General features: G+C 32.0%; 2 protein-coding genes across 2 annotated transcripts; one reads left to right on the top strand and one right to left on the bottom strand.

The window, feature by feature from the left end:
* Positions 1 to 564: 564 nt before the first annotated feature.
* On the bottom strand, positions 565 to 9,241 carry LOC100795863 (mitogen-activated protein kinase kinase kinase NPK1). The gene is made up of 17 exons (XM_006605977.4): positions 8,901 to 9,241; positions 8,775 to 8,816; positions 8,449 to 8,514; positions 8,244 to 8,354; positions 8,069 to 8,149; positions 7,909 to 7,986; positions 7,749 to 7,831; positions 6,304 to 6,388; positions 6,062 to 6,162; positions 5,849 to 5,888; positions 3,899 to 3,958; positions 3,770 to 3,816; positions 3,484 to 3,691; positions 3,221 to 3,388; positions 2,739 to 3,076; positions 2,583 to 2,650; positions 565 to 969 (listed from the first exon to the last, which is right to left on the bottom strand). Exons 1-17 carry the CDS (start codon positions 9,135 to 9,137, stop codon positions 899 to 901), a joined length of 1,884 nt encoding a protein of 627 aa, XP_006606040.1. The 5' UTR covers positions 9,138 to 9,241; the 3' UTR covers positions 565 to 898.
* A 4,673-nt stretch (positions 9,242 to 13,914) lies between these two features.
* Positions 13,915 to 17,168, top strand: LOC100795330 (peroxisomal adenine nucleotide carrier 1-like). Its single transcript, XM_003555284.5, has 5 exons — positions 13,915 to 14,435; positions 14,960 to 15,191; positions 15,655 to 15,801; positions 15,914 to 16,074; positions 16,549 to 17,168. Exons 1-5 carry the CDS (start codon positions 14,293 to 14,295, stop codon positions 16,826 to 16,828), a joined length of 963 nt encoding a protein of 320 aa, XP_003555332.1. The 5' UTR covers positions 13,915 to 14,292; the 3' UTR covers positions 16,829 to 17,168.
* Positions 17,169 to 17,297: the final 129 nt, after the last annotated feature.

The following is a 17,297-nucleotide window of genomic DNA, read 5'->3' as shown; positions in this document are numbered from 1 at the left end:
CCTTTGTTTTTTACACGTGAACTAAAGGCACATATCTACATTCAACTCCCCCTTTCCCTGCTTAACGACTAGCAGGAGTCAAGGAATTTTTTCCTCTGATTTTTGTCTGTTGACAGTGGTTTCCATATGATTCACAGGGATATGGCTTTTGGCCATTCAAATGTGCATCATAGATGCACATGCACTAATAGGGACTTGAATCAATTGCATTCAAAGTCCTGAGTTGAATTTAAACGTGGTGACATCCCTATCTCTTCGTGTTTTAAGGGTTTCGATCCCACCTCACACTATCACTCTATCAAGCATTATTATAAGGCGAAAAGGGTTTGGTTATGACAAAGACCTAAAGAATGCATCTTATAATAATTTATTAAAACACAGGATAGAGTGGTAGTCTTGTTTTTGTTTTACAGGGGAAGAAAAAGAATACCCACAGCTTCTGTTATTTTGCAAGTCAAAACACCTGTTAAATAGTAATTACTAATATACTAACCTTTATAATCACGATCCTCAAAAGTGTTTATCCAGCCAAAATAAATTAAATAATGGCAAGCACACAAACATTATTTTATACTCAAATTTGTACTCGGTTAAATTTTCTTTGCTTCTTTCCATTAAGAGAATATTTTTTATACATAATACACAACTCAGTACACTATATGCATATCCCCCGCTATATTACATTGAATTGACAAAACATTCAAAGAGAAGGAAATCAATATACTGCTAATTTTTCATTTTTCTGCTGAACCAATATTTCCTACTCTTTGTTGCAACATCTAATTTGATGACATTGCAAGATTACATGACTTCTCCCAAGGAAAAACACTTTCTTCTCCCTGCAGGACAATGCCAAGATGAATAAATCAGTAGCCTGGAAAAGCAAAGGGTGGATCCATCAGTCTCCATAAAATTTACGATCCTTTGGAGATGTTATCTTCCCTCCAATTCCGGCCTGACGCATCATCTCTGAAACATACTTTACTACTGTCATGTTTCTAAAAAATATTCATATTTTAAAATTCATATAACTAACAAAAATATATAGGGGCATATCTAGACCAAAACAAAAGCAATAAAGGGAATAAATTAAGAAAAGATTTAAATTCAGAAATAGTTTAAAATTAATTTTACCCAGCATAAAATTCAAGGTAAAACGTCATGTCATCAAACTTTAATGTACAAACATTTTCCTTGCATGTTGCGTTTCAAATAGAATATCTGGATTTGATTTTCTAGCAAATCTAAGGAAAGAAAATCAGCCCAGACGATTCTTTTCTAGCAATAAATAAGGTACCTACTTTAACCTTTAGACTTTTGGCAAATTACCTGCTAAAGTTTTAATTTTGGCAATTTACTTGCGTCAACTTTTATCATTTATTCATCGAAACTCTTTCCCAACTTTTGGCAAATTACCAAGACTCATACAAGGGAAGCATTTTTTTAGAAGAAAAACTAAAGATAATGACATGTTTTGCTAAGATTGATGAAAATAGTATACAGCTAAAGTGCTTAAAGTTCAGATGGGTAATTTACAAAAGTAAAACTTTATGAGTAATTTGCTAAAAGAGTAAAATTGAAGTGAATAATTTGTAACATGACATAAAAAGGATAAATGCTGAAAAACTGCTGTATTAGCAATTAGAGATCCATTCATGATGATAATAGTTACAGCTAAATGCTTAAGGTTCAGATGGGTAATTTAAAAACGTAAAACTTTAGGAGTAATTGCTAAAAGTGTAAAATTGAAGTGAATAATAGCTAGTAACTAGGCAAAAAAAGATAAATGCTGAACAAATGTTGTATTAATAATTAGAGATCCATTTAAGACCTATTTGAGTAAGTTAATCCATAAACACTTTTAGTAAAAGAAAATAAGAAGAAAAAAATGAAATGAACTTCTCCATAAACTCAAATTAGTTTATGCATAAGTTAATTTGTAAAAACTCTCTCATAACAAGTTGGAAGGCTCGGGCAAGTGACCACCTCCAATTGGTGTTATGCACATCTAGGAGAACTATATACCTAAAATGTAATCAGTTCCAAACTGCAACCTGCACTCCTGCAGATGGGTTGGTTACTAAGGAACATGAATATTTCTATTTATGTCCTCTAATATTTTCCATCAAGTTTAATTGTACAAAATTTTCTAAACTTTGTACTCTAGGCGTCTCTTGCTAATTTAAACTGAAACTGTGTTTGGACCAACCTTTAGGCTAGAAGATAAAGGTCCTTAAACTCTCAATGAGAGATCTATGGGGCCAAGTCCAAGTCCATCTTGTTATGGACGTTTCCAAGTTCTGTGGCAATGTCTGCCCGTTCTCTTTGCTAAGAGATAGAGTGCAGGGTTTACTAGCTCATCTTGCAGCTGACCAAATAGCAGGAAAGGAATCTATACTCTTTCAAAATGACTTTAGTATATCCATACCATAAACATTTTATAATCATGGGGACCTGGTATCTGTTAACCCCTAAGACTATATTCTAAAATGGAAAAATACACCAGTTCTCATCCTTCAAAAGAGAGAGAAAAAAAAAAGTAAACTGCATTTTATAATTGCCAGAGAAAAGAGAAAACTTGCCTCGCTTCCATTCAAGCTCTTCAACCAATTCTTCCTTCCATTTCCTTTGCCTCTCAGAGAAGCTTGAGCTGCAAATGAAAATATTTTTAGTCTTCAATTTCTGTACACCGGTAGAATAAATAAAATTGCAGCCATTATCAAGCACCAGATACATACCTTACACTAGATGATTCCAGCTCAGCATTATGAAGAGTCTCCTTTGATTGATTAAGATCAGATGGTTGAATTTCCTGCAAAGGTCGACAGTGAGCACCACTAAGCTTTGATCGGTATTTGGTATGACTCCCACCAGGGCTTGCAACATTAGCACTGCCAACCATTGAGAATCGTCTCCAAGCCTGACTAGCTGACCTGCCTATTGATGATGTTACATTTGAGACATCTGACATAACTTTACTCTTGGCAACTTTGATGGGAGCTGGAGCAATGGCTGCATTTGATATGCTACGGAATTCTTCATAAAGAGGTGTTTGGAGCTTCTTCAGTTCAAGGGCCTAACGTAATTCATTAAAAAAATGTTTCTAATTTTAACGGTGCTAGATTTAAACAAAAAGGTAAACAAAAATAAAAAGGTAACAGCCATTGAATAATGCTATATTGAAAGTCAACAGACATATGGTCTCATATTAAAATATAACCTTAGCATCCAGGAAGTCTCTAATTTTAGACTCAGTAACTTCATCATCATCTTCAGTTCCTAGAGCCTCACTTGAAAATGGCAAGTTTGGTCTGTTTTTCTCCAAATATTGGGTTTCATCAAAATTGCAAGGCCGGTCATCCAAAGGTTTGCACATAGGATTGAAACTCTATTCCAGCAAATATATCAGCTCAGTGTTAAAAAATTACTAATCATGAAATGAAACATCGGAAACAGTGGACAAACAGAAAACAAACTTGGCACCTTCATATCATCAGAAGCCAATAGAGATTTCGATTTTACTGATGAATCAATGAAAAAGTCATCTTCATCCATCTCACACATGTCATCATCATTGTTGCTTGCTCTCTGGTAGGAATCTGCTTTATGATACACAGTTGAGAATTGTATGCTATCTATCTGACAAACATCCTTTAAGCCCGTGCAAGTTGATCCCTGGACAGAATCCAAGCTGCACAACCAATATGGTATTCCTAGTTGATGCTCCATACCCATGAGAAGTTTCACAAACAACAGAAGATATACTTACAAGTTTCTAGAGTTCATTCCATATGTTGCCATCTTATTGCAAGAGTCCTGACTTAGGAAAAATAAATAGTTCATAAAAAGCAAGAGAAGTTATGCTTGCATCATATATACTCGCAATGTGGATACTAACCCTGATTGAACTGCGTAATATTGAATAAGATCCATGATAGTTGCAGGTGATGAATGGATGCTGCAGATAATAAATAAGGCAGAATCACTACAAAGGAAAAACTAAGTCAAACAAATTCAAATGTATGTTTCACAGTTAGTTGTTAGCTTAGTTGTAATTTATAACTGTTCTACCTTTCTGTTAACTTCAGTTGTTGGTGGTTTGATGTATATTTAAATCAAAACCAGTTCATTTTTACTGAAGTCTATTAACAAGAGCTTCACTTTCTCTCTAAGTTCATGAGTTTTCTCTTGATTGCAAACCTTGATATGGTATTTAGAGCATATGAAGGAGAAAATAGGTTATCGATGAATACTCAACACTAAGTTTAAGGCAGATGGAAGTATTGATAGGCATAAGGCCCATTTAGTAGCTAAAGGCTACACACAGCAAGCAGGTATTGGACTTTTTGGAAATCTTCTCACCAGTGAGTTAACCACTGCTAGAATTTCACTCTCCATTGCAGCTCAGAAAAATTGGTCCAAGTTGCAACTTGACATCATCAATGGGTTTCTAAATGGTGTTCTCTTTGAAGAGGTGCATATGGAACTCCCTCTTGGGTAGCATACTAAGGGGGAGAACCTAGCTTGCAAGCTCAACAAATTTGTTTATGGTCTCCAACAAGCATCAAAACAATGGTTCCAAAAGTTCTCCCATGCCATCGCCAGCTCAGGTTTCATTCAATCTAGTGCAGATCACTCATTCACTACAAGATCAAGTTAGAACATAGTAATTCTACTATATGTAGATGGAATCATCATTGCCAACCCCAATGCTTTACTAATCTCCCAAACCACCACCATGCTCCAAAACACTTTTAAGTGGAAGATGTTGGGTGATCTCAAATTCTTCCATGGTTTAGAAATTGCCAACAAAAATGCACCATTCAGCTACTAGAAGAAACTGATTTTACATCTGCTAGCCTGCAAGCCTACCCATGGATCCCAACCTTAAACTCAAGGGGGTGCACAGGTAGGCTACTTAATCAACTATTGTATCTCACAGTTGACAGTCCTAACGCCAGATATCATCTTTTTGCTGTGAACAAACTTAGCCAATTTATGTCAGCACCTCAAACACCACATTTGCAAGCACTGCTTCATATTTCACAGTATCTTACAGCCTCTCCTGGTCAATGCATTCTATTTCCTTCTCAGTCCGCCACCAAGCTCACTGCTTATGTACATGCTGATTGGGGTAGCTTCCAAGTGACAAGGAAGTTGACCACATGGTTCTGTGTGTCCCTGAGAGGTCCTTTTATTTCTTGGAAATCAAAGAAGCAGGCCACAGTAGCCAAATCTTCTGCAGTGGCTGAGTACAGGTCTCTTGCATGCTTACCAGTGAGCTACTTTGGATTAACAACCACCGTTCATTTGAGATTTCCATACCATCCATTATGGTGTTATGAGAGAATAAATCTGCAATACAGCTTGCCACTAATCCCACTGCCAACAAAAGAACCAAACATGTAGACATTGATTGTCATTTTATCAAGCACCATATCATTTCTGGATTTCTGAATCTTGTATACTTACCTTCTCAACAACAGCTAGCAGATGTCCTCACAAAAGCCCTCCCTAGTGCCTGATTTCATGAACTCATATCCAAGTTGGGTATTCTGAACCTTTACCTTCCAACTTGAGGGGGAGTTTCACAGTTAGTTAGTTGTTAGCTTAACTATTAGTTATAATTGTTCTTCCTTTCAGTTAACTTCAGTTATTGATGGCTTGATAGATATTTGAACTAAAACTATATGTAATCACTCATTCAGTTCAATTGTTACCGAAATCAGGAGAGCTTTACTTTCTCTCTGAGTTCACAAGTTCTCTCTCAGTTACAAATCTTGTTAGTATGGGATCATAATTGACTATCGTATAAGTTGGGAAAAGAGGGGGGGAATTTGCAAAATACCTGTAACAATTCTGATGCAGAAGGCCTTAAATTTGGTTCCCTGTCACCATAAATTGATGCATAGTGATTAAAACTCAAATTATCTCATTCATTAACACTCTCAAGTCTCAACCTAAAAGTACTGTACACTGGCCTTTTCAAAAACAAATGTAGTCAGAAATCAGAATAAAATAGTCATTGTAAAGAAATGATAAAAGCATTGTATGTATTTACTTGTGGAAGCATTTCAGCAAAAAGTCCTTTGCCTCAGCAGACAGATGTTCAGGTATGGGTGGATGAGATTTAGTTGTCCCGATATAGAAAAGAGCTGAAACCTAAGAAAAAGAGAAGTTTAAGTGAAACTGAAAACATGCCAAAGAACCAATTACATGATCATGCGCTCACACACACAGATATCAACTGATGAAAATCAACGGTAAAATTAGATTACTATGTTAGGTGAGGCTTTCATGTACCTCCTGGGGATACTGTTGACTCCATGGAGGCTTTCCTGTGGCCATCTCTATCACAGTGCATGCAACACTCCATATATCAGTGGAGCTAAAAAATCACGAGTTAGATTCTGTCCCAAGAATGGCTTATATCTCTAATCAAATCTAATGACTGAAATGAAGAAAATAGGCTCATGCTAAAGTTTATGACAAATCATCAAACATTATTCCCTTTGTTTCTTAGTTCAGATTTTTCCATAATTTAAACAAGCTTAATGAAACTCACATAATTTAAACAAGCTTAAATAGGCATACAAGTTGAATCTTATCTGTTTACCAGGTTTTCACTGGACCTTTTGAATGCCTTGGCAATGGCTGAAATTTACATGCTTCTTAAAGAAAGAAAGACATAATTGACTCTCTTAATTTAAAACTCCAATGATTTTTTCTCTCAAATTCATTTCCAACAAAATGAAAAAAAAAAAAAAACCCCTTCAAAACAATACTTCATGAGTCAAACAATTTAAAAAAACTCAAACCATTACATATAGAAGCTTAATCCAGAATGCAGATCCTTAAATAGGTTATGTGGTGATTAGGGGAGGGTAGTGGAGTCGGATGTTCGTAGTGAAGAGTGAATGGAACATTAAGAAGCAAGTTAAGGCCTGTATGGCTGTATCTACCTTCTGGAACAGGAAATATTCCATTGGACATCAGAGTATAGCAAATCTCAAAGGAAGAAGTAATGTGAAATATCAGTTAAGATAATTAGAAATTAATAAATGAATGTCTTATTAATATGAAAACAAAGATAGGTGTAACAATATGGCTACTTAATATAGTACACATCAAAGTTCTCAAAACATGCCTTCGTTGTTCATCCTAAGTTATGTTATTCTATTAATTTTAATATGTAAATAAAGGTCACTTAAATATCACTACTATATCTTTTATTTTATTGTTCAATTATTATGTATGATCTGTAAATTATTTTGATGTTTCTGGTAGGCCTATAAATGAAAATCTTTCATGTGTTATGTTAATAAGAAAAAGGAAGCCAGATGTGGTCCACACATTATTGATTGTACCAAACCAGGAAAATAAATCCATAATAGACTAACTTTTGAAAATATATTTGTGGCTTTACAAGGAGGACTATACAGGTTTCAGCAAATAATTCAATGAAGTAAAAAATGACAAGCTTATCTCTTAAAAAATGATAACCTTTCTAGTTTCCTGATAACTGAATTAAAGTTTGTAATTCCTGTGACAAAACAGTGCACCTCAATATGAATTGTACAATATGAGAATTTCCCTATAACTCCATGTCACAACAGATAAATCTTTCCTTTCTCTCCATATCATACAAAAATATTTTTATAGAAACATTTATTATGACAAATAAACCTTCAAAAATACTTGATTGTGCCATTATGATCAATTTTTATTACTGTTAGTCACATACTTACATTGTATGTCCTGTCTGTAAAATAACTTCAGGAGACATCCAATGTGGTGTGCCCTTCATTGACTTTGCACCGTTGATGGTAGCCTATATAAATCCATGGCCCAAAACAAGTTACACAAAAAGCTTGTAAGATCATAATGAACTAATAACATCAATCATACCAGTTCAACAACTTTCTTGGATGCCCCAAAGTCTGTGAGTTTAATGCACCCTTTGTTATCAACTAGAATGTTGGCACCCTATATCCAGCAAAGCATTGATCAACATGATATAGAGACGAACACCAAGGCAGAAAATCTTATAAAAGTAAATGCACAATACCTTTATATCCCTGTGAATAATCCCGTTATCGTGAAGATATTCAAGGCCCAGTAAAAGCTGTTTTGTATACATTTTTATAACCTGATAAAGAAAATGAACATTGAGCAACAAAAGAATCAGAACGTGTTAAAGTTTCTATGTGCTTCATAAAGAAATAAACGAAACAACCACTTACGGATTCAGGGAAGGATCCAAATTTCCCCAAGAGCGATGAGATAGATCCACCAGGTACAAATTCCAGCAGAATATTTAAGGAGTCCTCCTCTCTAGCGGTTCCCAAGTATCTCTATGAAAAATAAATAACAAAGCAAACATGGGGAAAATGACTTACTATATCATTAAACACCAAACAATTAAAATACTCTGACTCTCATACTCACAACAATATTTGGATGCTTAAGATTCTTGAGAAGCTTGATTTCTTCTTCGAGCTCCCGAATATTAGCCTAACTCAACGAGGCAGAAAGAGATTTTTTCCACATCGTCAATCATCACGTTGAAGTACATCAACCAGCTTACACAAAACAAGAGTAATATTGTTTTACACATAACACATAGGATGGAAAGTGATACACAAATAGCATTATCACTTACTCCACACAATGAACTGGACTCTAATATCACTTCCACGAAGCTAAACTATGCAAAGCTATAGCACAATAATAGTACTAAAATTAATCACGTAGAAGCGAAACCACGTTTTTACCTGTGTATTCTCCTTGAATACGCTACCAGGTGCAATTAAAACCTAACAGAAAGCAAGAAATCAAACAATTATAATGCAATCGAAGAGAATTAAAGGGATGAAATGGAAATAGAAATAGAAATGGACCTGTTTGATGGCAATAAGCTCCCCGGAGTCGAGGTTCATTCCCATGTAGACGTGACCGAAGCCGCCGGAACCGATCAACTCGCCCTTGCGCCACCGTATCGGAGGAGGAGGTTCGAGGGCGATTCGCGATTTGCGAATGGCGGAGCCGAGCTTGTTGGCGATTCCGGCAAAAGGTGAATCGTCACCGCCGGGGCGGAAAACCAAGGAGCGGCGAAGGGAGCCCAAAAAGTCTTGCATGATTGTGGTTAGGGTTTGGTGAGGAGGATGTTGTTAGTGTGTGTGGAATGCAGAATTTGAAGGAAGGAGATGATGAGTTTTTCAAATGATGTTCGCTCGCTGGACACTGTATCCCTAACGGTTATCTTCTTTTGACTTTTGTTTTGAATGGCCACATCACATAAAATAAATGATTTGTCCGTAATTTCAATGCTTTTTAGTGTAAAGTTTCATTTTATTTTATTTTAAGATAAATAGTTATTTTTATATTTGGACATACATCTAATTTATTGATAAATTAGTTTTAAAAGATTAAAATTTAAAATTTAATTTTTAAAAGTATAAAAAATATCAATCGTTAACTTTATTTTCGTTTGTTATCATTAATAAAATATCTTACGTGACACATAAAAACGTATTTTTTGTCACAAAATTGAGTGTCAACATGGTTATGATAAAAAAATTGAATAAAATGTCATTAAGTTATTAAAAAAAATTGAATAAAATGTCATTAAGTTATTATTATTGGACCTAAATGTAAGTAATTTTTTGTTGGATGAAAATGTAAATAATTTTTGAGGAAAATGTTAGTAATTTTTTTTTAATCAAAATGTCAGTACGTTGTCAGTAAGTTATCATTATTGGACCAAAATGTCAATAATTTTCATTGTATCAAAATGTCGATAATTTTATATTGAGTATAAATGTCAAAAAAATTTTGTTATATCTAAATATGAGTATGTTTTTATTGTACTAATTTGTTAGGTCCCAAATTCCATTTCATTTAAGAATAAAATATAATTTTAGAGTAAATTTTTGCTCTTTTTTTATTGTTATAACCACAACATTACAATAATCACTTAAATAATATTTTGGCAAACATAATTTAAAACAAACATAATAATAATAATCATAATATTAATTAGCATCCATCATTTTTCTATCACAATAGAAATTATTCAAAATAAATATTGTAACAATATATCAATCATTGTAATTTTATCCAAATTATAATAATTAGTCACAATATACTATAAATAAACAAATATAGATTGTAACTAATTATTATAATTTAGATAAATTTGTAATGATTGATACACTGTCATCATGTTTATTTTGGTAAATTAGTAAAATATTTATTTTAGATAATTTCTACCGTGACAGATAAATTATAGTTGTTAATTAATATTATGGTTATTATTATGTTTATTTTAAATTATGTTTGTCAAAATATTTTTTTAAGTAATTATTGTAATGTTATGTTTGTTACGATAAAAAGGAAAAAATTTATTCTAAAATTATATTTTAGCCTTAAATGAAATGAAATTTGAGGTCTAATAAATTAGTTCAATATAAACATAATGATATTTAAGTTTAACAAAAAATTAATGACATTTTGATACAAGAAAAAATTATTGAAATTTTGGTCCAATAATGATAACTTACTGATATTTGGGTTTAATGGAAACGTACTAAGATTTTATATTTTGGTAAAAAGACAATTACTGTCATTTTCCTCTAAAAAATTTACTGACATTTTCGTCTAACAAAAAAATTACTAACATTTAGGTCCAACAATGGTAACTTAGTGACATAAAGTATAACCAGGTTGACAATCAATTTTGTGACAAATTCGTCTCTCTCTACTAGGGGTGGGAATAGGTCAGGCCAGTCTACAGGGGCCTACGACCTGACCTACATAAAGTATGGTCTGAACTAACCTATTTAATTAAAATGTTAGACTCAGACTTCTTTAAAAGTCTATTAAATTAAATAGACCAGGCTTAGACTTATTAAAAAGTCTTATAAGCCTGATAGGCTGGCCTATATATATATATATATATATATATATATATTATTTTTTGGATACAATTAATTTTTTTTTGAAACTATCAGACTTTGATTACACATTACTGTTCTATAACTTCTATTCCTATAATCAAGTAAAACTTTAATTACAATTTAGGTATGAGTCATGTGCCCCTTTATATTTCTCATTATTTGTATTGACTTTCCTATTACGTTCTTACTCCACAACAAAGGGATATTAAATATTTAAAGTGAAAAAGACTTTTAAAAAATCTATCACTAGACTTTTAAAAAGACCAGGTCAAGCCAAAATAAAAGCCTTTGATAGGCTATAGGCCAGGCTCAAGCCTAAAAAATCCATTGTATACTAGGCTCAGGTCTTTCAAAGCCTGGCCTATTCCCACCATACTCTCTACCATGCAGACTATTTTATTAATGATATGGACGAAAATTAACGGTTGGATAAATTTGTCGCACTTTTTACACTTTTAAAGACTAAATTTTGAATTTTAATCTTTCAGGGATGAGTTTGTTAACGAAAATGACTATTTACCATTTATTTTTTTGTTTAAAAGTATGGTAGTATTTTTTTTCTTCCTTAAGGTGACTTTTAGTCCATTATATTTCATAATTATTTCATTTTAATACATTAAATTTTAAAAATTTTATTATAATCTTTTATGTTTTTAAAATATATCATTTTTATCTTTTTTCAATTTTTCATAAAAGATATTAGTGTTTTATTAATTTTTAAATTTTAAAAAAGGACCAACATAATATATTTTTAAAACATAAAGAAACATAATGAAACTTTTAAAACTCTCGGGAGTGAAATTACATCAAAAATATAATAGATCAAACGTAACATTAAGTCTTTTAAAATAATTAAATTTACACAATAGCTACTAAAAATTGCTAATATCTTTTTTATTTTTAAAAAACTAAACAACTAAAAAAATAATCATCTCCTCCAACCTCAAGAAAGATAAAAAATGTAACATCATATAGATCGAACGACATCAACACATAATATTCTTGTAACCATAAAAAATTCTTATATTATTCATCGAAAAACCCATATCTTTCATACATATATGCTATTGGAAACATAAACATGAAAGATCCGAGGAGGAGCTGTCTTCAACAAAAGAACAAAAATTATACATTTCAAAAACAAAAAGGATCAAAATGAAACTTTTAAAACATAATATATCAAAGCGAAACAATTGAGAAATGTAACAGAGTAAAAGTAACATTAAATCATTTTGAAAGTTAAAATTTAACAAAACACTAACATTTTTAATGAAAAATTGAAAAAGGGACCAAAATGATATATTGTGAAAACATTTAAGGCTTTTCTTAGGGCAGTGTTACAATAGGATTAAATAGATAAATATAATATTTTATTTGTTAAAAAGTATGGTATCAAATAGATAAAAATAATATCTGTAACAAATAGTATAAATATAATTGTTTTACCTTGAATTAAGAAAAAAATGACATAACATAAAAAAGGGACAAGACAAAATATCAATTTGTTTACTTCGCAAATTATAGGACAAATTTTTTTATTCAAAATATAAAATAGTCAAGAAAAAACTATTTATTTTTATTTATCTTGTAATAATTAATATATTTTTTCTCTTTGTTACTTTTTTATCATTGTTATTATTATCATTATTACTATTGTCATTTTTATTATTAGTTTATTATTGTAATCGTCATCATGGTTTTTACTATTATATTTTTAATCTTTTAAATTTGGGTAATTATTTTTGTTAATCATTAAATTTTTAAAAAAGTTACTTTTAGATTTATTTTTGTTTAATGTGCTCATGGTTTCATAATTTGTAATAATTTTTAATCGTCAAATTGAGTATAGTATTAAAAATTGAAAAAAAAAACTAAATTTTTTAAAAATTGAAAATACTACATATATTATTTATTCAAGAGTAAAGTATTAAAAAATTGAAGAAAGCTAAAAAAATTAAATAAAATAAGATTATTTTAGTAATTATATGTACCGGATACGAGGACATGATTTTTTAGGTATATATCCCTACCGTCTCCATTTTCATTTTGAAAAGTCCGATATTACCCATGTTCTTAGTTGATTAAAGTAGGAATTACCCGTCAAAAGTCAAGAAGGGAACAAAGCCATGTCCACAAGTACAGGTTTGTTTTGTTATGTCTTGACACCGCTACCATTGTTATCACATAAACACACTAAACTAATTTTAAATTCATAGAAAACTTTTAAAATAAATTTATTTTGAAACTAAACTTTAGAAGATGAAGAAAATTAAAACTAATTTTTTTAACCAATTAAAACTAATTTTTAAAAACTAAAAAATTATTATATTTTGTGAAACTTTTGAAGACTACAACTATAAAAATACCCGCAAACACATCCTTAAAAAAATTCAAATATAATTATGCTCAAACTAAAATAATGTTGGTAGTTACGAAATTGATTTAATACACACAATGAAAACTATATTATACAAAAATTTCAGTTAGGAGATATTAAATGATCAAGTCATTCACGGTATAATGAAGAGAAATAGAGGGAGTAAGAAATTTGGTCAAAAGAGATGGAGTTCAGGTTACAATAAAAGATTTAGGATATTTTTATCTATATAAAATTTTCTTTGGTAATTGGACAAGTTTTTCTATAAAATTAGTAATATATAAATTAAAATCAATTTTTGGTTGTGTTAAATGAGAAAGTTTCTATAAATTAATTTTAACTTACTAGAAAAAAATATTTTTTGTCTTATTTTTTTCTCTTATAAATATTTATAGAGAAATTTATTAAAAAAATCATACACTTCAAGTTTTATAAAAAATATTTTATTTATTTTCTTCAAAATTTAGTTTTAAGTCATAAATAAATTAATTTTAATTTATTACAGAAAGTTATATCATTTTTAATAAATAAGTTAAATTGATTTTATCTAAATAAATATCATGAAATATCATGTAAAGTGGGCAAGAACCTATTTTTCTTTGATAGTGCCTATCCCTTTTCCTGATTAGCGGTACTCTATAAAGTGACAGAAGCAAAACAACGAGAAGTCCCCAAACGTTTCAATTCCCAAGTCAAGTTGAAGGTTGAAGAATTGAAGCTCAACATTAGCACTCAATTCAGCCCAATCGTTACCCAATTTCTGTCCTTTAACTTATACCCTTCCTTATTCAATCCATGGGTGTCTTGGAAGCTCATAAAGAGTAAAGATAACGGCTTTTGTTTTATTTATATCCTTCAAATCTCAATACCCTTTTGTCCAACAAGCCTAAAGTTTGTGTCTTGTCACTCTATTCACCTTCTGTTCGTTCGTTCGTTTGGAATTGCCGAGAAAAGAAGATGCAACTTGATCTGGAATCATTATCCGAAGCTACTTCTGGTGCCATTGGATCACTTGTTAGTACCACCGTCTTGTACCCGCTTGATACTTGCAAGACCAAATATCAAGCTGAAGTTCAAGCTCAGCATCAGCGCAAATACAAGTTCCATTCTTCACCCATTTTAACTTTTTAGGGTCCAACTTAATTATGTTATCATACATGTACTTGTTGTAGTTCATGGGTTGGGTTGTCATGTGCAAGTGATAATTATAGTAGCATGACTTGATATTTTTGTCCATTTTCCGTATAAGCTAGCTTGTTATTTATTATTGTCAGACAGTAAGTGACATTATTTAGAAGTGCATTTGTTATCCTGATCATAACCCAAAATTAAAGAAATTAGGTTTATGCGTGTGTTTGGTTTATAGAGCCCTTATATCTGGTAAAAATGAAGCCAACAAAGCTGGAAATTGGGTATGCCATGTAAAGTTGGTCATTTCTTCACTAAACTAGAAGATCTGGTTCAATAGTGAAAGCCAAATGATAATAATAACTTTCCAATTGCCAAAATTGCTAGTGTTTGTTTGCTTTTATCTTGCTGTTTTCTATCGTGGCAAGATAAACTAGAAAGTAGGAAGTTTATAGTGAGTTGTGCCTATTTGATTTTGCTGCTCTGTCTTGTGTAGGAGAATTTCTGATGTATTATGGGAAGCAATTTCTACTCGTCAGGTGCTTTCATTGTACCAAGGCCTTGGGACTAAAAACGTTCAGTCCTTCATTTCATCGTTCATTTATTTCTATGGATACAGCTACTTTAGGAAGATGTATTTGAAAAAAACAGGAAACAAGTCCATTGGAACAACAGCTAATTTGATTGTTGCCACTGCTGCTGGGGTCTGTACAATAGTAATAACACAGGCAAGCATAATTGTAATTGTGTGTTGGAGAAAAAATATTGTTAGTTAATTAGATGTGATGTGCTTTTCTTTAATATTCCAACTGATTGAGCTTTCTTAATTTAGCATAAAATTGAGTGTTTTTTTTTTTGCCATTCTGTGCACTTAACAAGGATAGCTAAGGTCAATATTTGGCATTTCTAGTATGTGATCAACAAAGAGTCTCCTAAGCTTAGCAGTTGCATTGGTTGTGATGGGGATTTGGGTTGGTTTCTTGGTTCATGTCGAAGCAAGAACCTTATCCATCGAAAAAATAATATGATAAACTAATACAGTGTGTTCTCTCAAGTAAATTGCTATGTAATAATAATTGCAAAAAAAACAAACTGATCCCTAATTAATTCAATGTACTGTCCAAACTCAACCTTTCCTTGTTGTTAGGCATGCAATCTTCAGTAATTTGTTCTTATTCTTGTACATTACAGCCCTTAGATACAGCATCCTCAAGGATGCAGACAAGTGAATTTGGAAAATCCAAGGGACTCTGGAAGACCCTTTCTGAGGGTACATGGAGTGAAGCATATGACGGACTTGGCATTTCCATTCTTTTAACAACAAATCCATCTATTCAGGTATCACTTTTAGAATATATTTATACAAATGAAACCTAGAGAGGAACTGTTTTTCCAGATTAAGTTTCAGTAGAAGATTACCAAACTCAGACAAGGATTTTTCCCCCAACAGTATACTGCATATGATCAGCTGAAACAGAGAATATTAAAGGGCAAGATAAGCAACAGAACAGGTACAAAGTCATCCCCGGAAGCACTTTCTGCATTTTATGCTTTCATGCTTGGTGCAGTTTCAAAATGTGCAGCGACCATCTTGACATACCCAGCTATCAGGTGGATGATCAATTTAATTTTGTTTCCCCCATAATTTTTTACTTGCATTACTGATTCTGGTGAATATCATGCAAAAGAAGAAGAAAAAACAATTTTATTTTTGCAGGTCTATGGTTTCTTGAGATGTATCTGATAGATACCCATTAGTTAGTTAGCTAGTTATATCATTTAGTTAACTAGGGTAGCTGGTTGAAGAAATAAGGCATGTTGTCCATAAATAGAAGAGGGGTTGAGAGGAGTTACTTGATCGGTGAGTTAGTAATATTATTGTGGCTAGGGAGAATCTGAGATATCTAGAATATCTAAAGGAATTTGTGCATTCTTTCATCAATAACAGTACTTCATTGGTGTGCTTAATTTGAACCAGTTTCTATCTGTATCTTGAGAGAATTAACTAATGTGATACATTTGCATTTTCTTTGTTTATGCTATGTTGTGCACTTGCTGATCAAAGTTGTTTTGAATTGTGAATAGGTGTAAGGTCATGATTCAGGCTGCTGAATCTGAAGATGATAAGAGTACAGAAGCTGAGAGGAAGGCGCAGAGGACAATCTCTGGAGCACTCTATACTATTTGGAAAAGAGAAGGTATATTGGGATTTTTCAAAGGATTGCAGGCACAGATATTGAAAACTGTTCTCAGCTCTGCGTTACTTCTGATGGTGAAGGAGAAGATTGCAAAGTCCACATGGATTCTAATGCTTGTGATTGGAAGATACTTGTCTGTGAATTCCCCCAAATTGAAGGCAGTTTGAATGTGTGATGAGTATATATTCTTAAAAAATAAAGTTCACCAAAGAATGTGCTAAAGTTGGTTTTGTCTGCTATGGAGCAAAATAATGGCAGATGCAAGAAGTCAGTGTTGCTGGCAATTTAGATTTTGTTTCTGAAGAAGGAATTTAAAAAATGAAAATTCAGATCAATGGAGTCTGTCTCATCTAATATGCTTTTCTTTCATAAGACCTTAGCCTTGAAGTATAATTGTTAACCCATTTCTCTGCTTTCTGTTATCAGTTAGCACCACCATGTTATGCACCTCCAATTGTACTTGTGATTTGTATCATTTGGTAAATGCAAAGTTTCCAAGCTCAAAAATGATATTATTGATAATAATGACAACAATAAGATAACAATCCTTTAGGAATAATGCTTTCTTTCTTCCATTTGTCTCTTGCTTTCTATAGAATTACAATACCAAAACAACAGTTACAAAAGGACCTCCCA

This window comes from Glycine max, chromosome 20 (assembly GCF_000004515.6).
Source record: "Glycine max cultivar Williams 82 chromosome 20, Glycine_max_v4.0, whole genome shotgun sequence".
Lineage (NCBI taxonomy): Eukaryota > Viridiplantae > Streptophyta > Magnoliopsida > Fabales > Fabaceae > Glycine > Glycine max.
This window is presented reverse-complemented; position numbering and strand designations above follow the sequence as displayed.

Bases quoted from the DNA above. Each gene is read 5' to 3' on its own strand.
- LOC100795863 (XM_006605977.4), bottom strand. From the start codon at position 9,137: ATGCAAGACTTTTTGGGCTCCCTTCGCCGCTCCTTGGTTTTCCGCCCC. The intron at 5,889-6,061 runs GTAAATACATAC...TTATGGTGACAG, and splicing joins TTGCTGAAATGCTTCCACAA to GGAACCAAATTTAAGGCCTT. The intron at 3,959-5,848 runs GTATTTTGCAAA...TATTATCTGCAG, and splicing joins CTGCATCAGAATTGTTACAG to CATCCATTCATCACCTGCAA.
- LOC100795330 (XM_003555284.5), top strand. From the start codon at position 14,293: ATGCAACTTGATCTGGAATCATTATCCGAAGCTACTTCTGGTGCCATT. The intron at 15,192-15,654 runs GCAAGCATAATT...TGTACATTACAG, and splicing joins GTACAATAGTAATAACACAG to CCCTTAGATACAGCATCCTC. The intron at 16,075-16,548 runs GTGGATGATCAA...AATTGTGAATAG, and splicing joins TTGACATACCCAGCTATCAG to GTGTAAGGTCATGATTCAGG.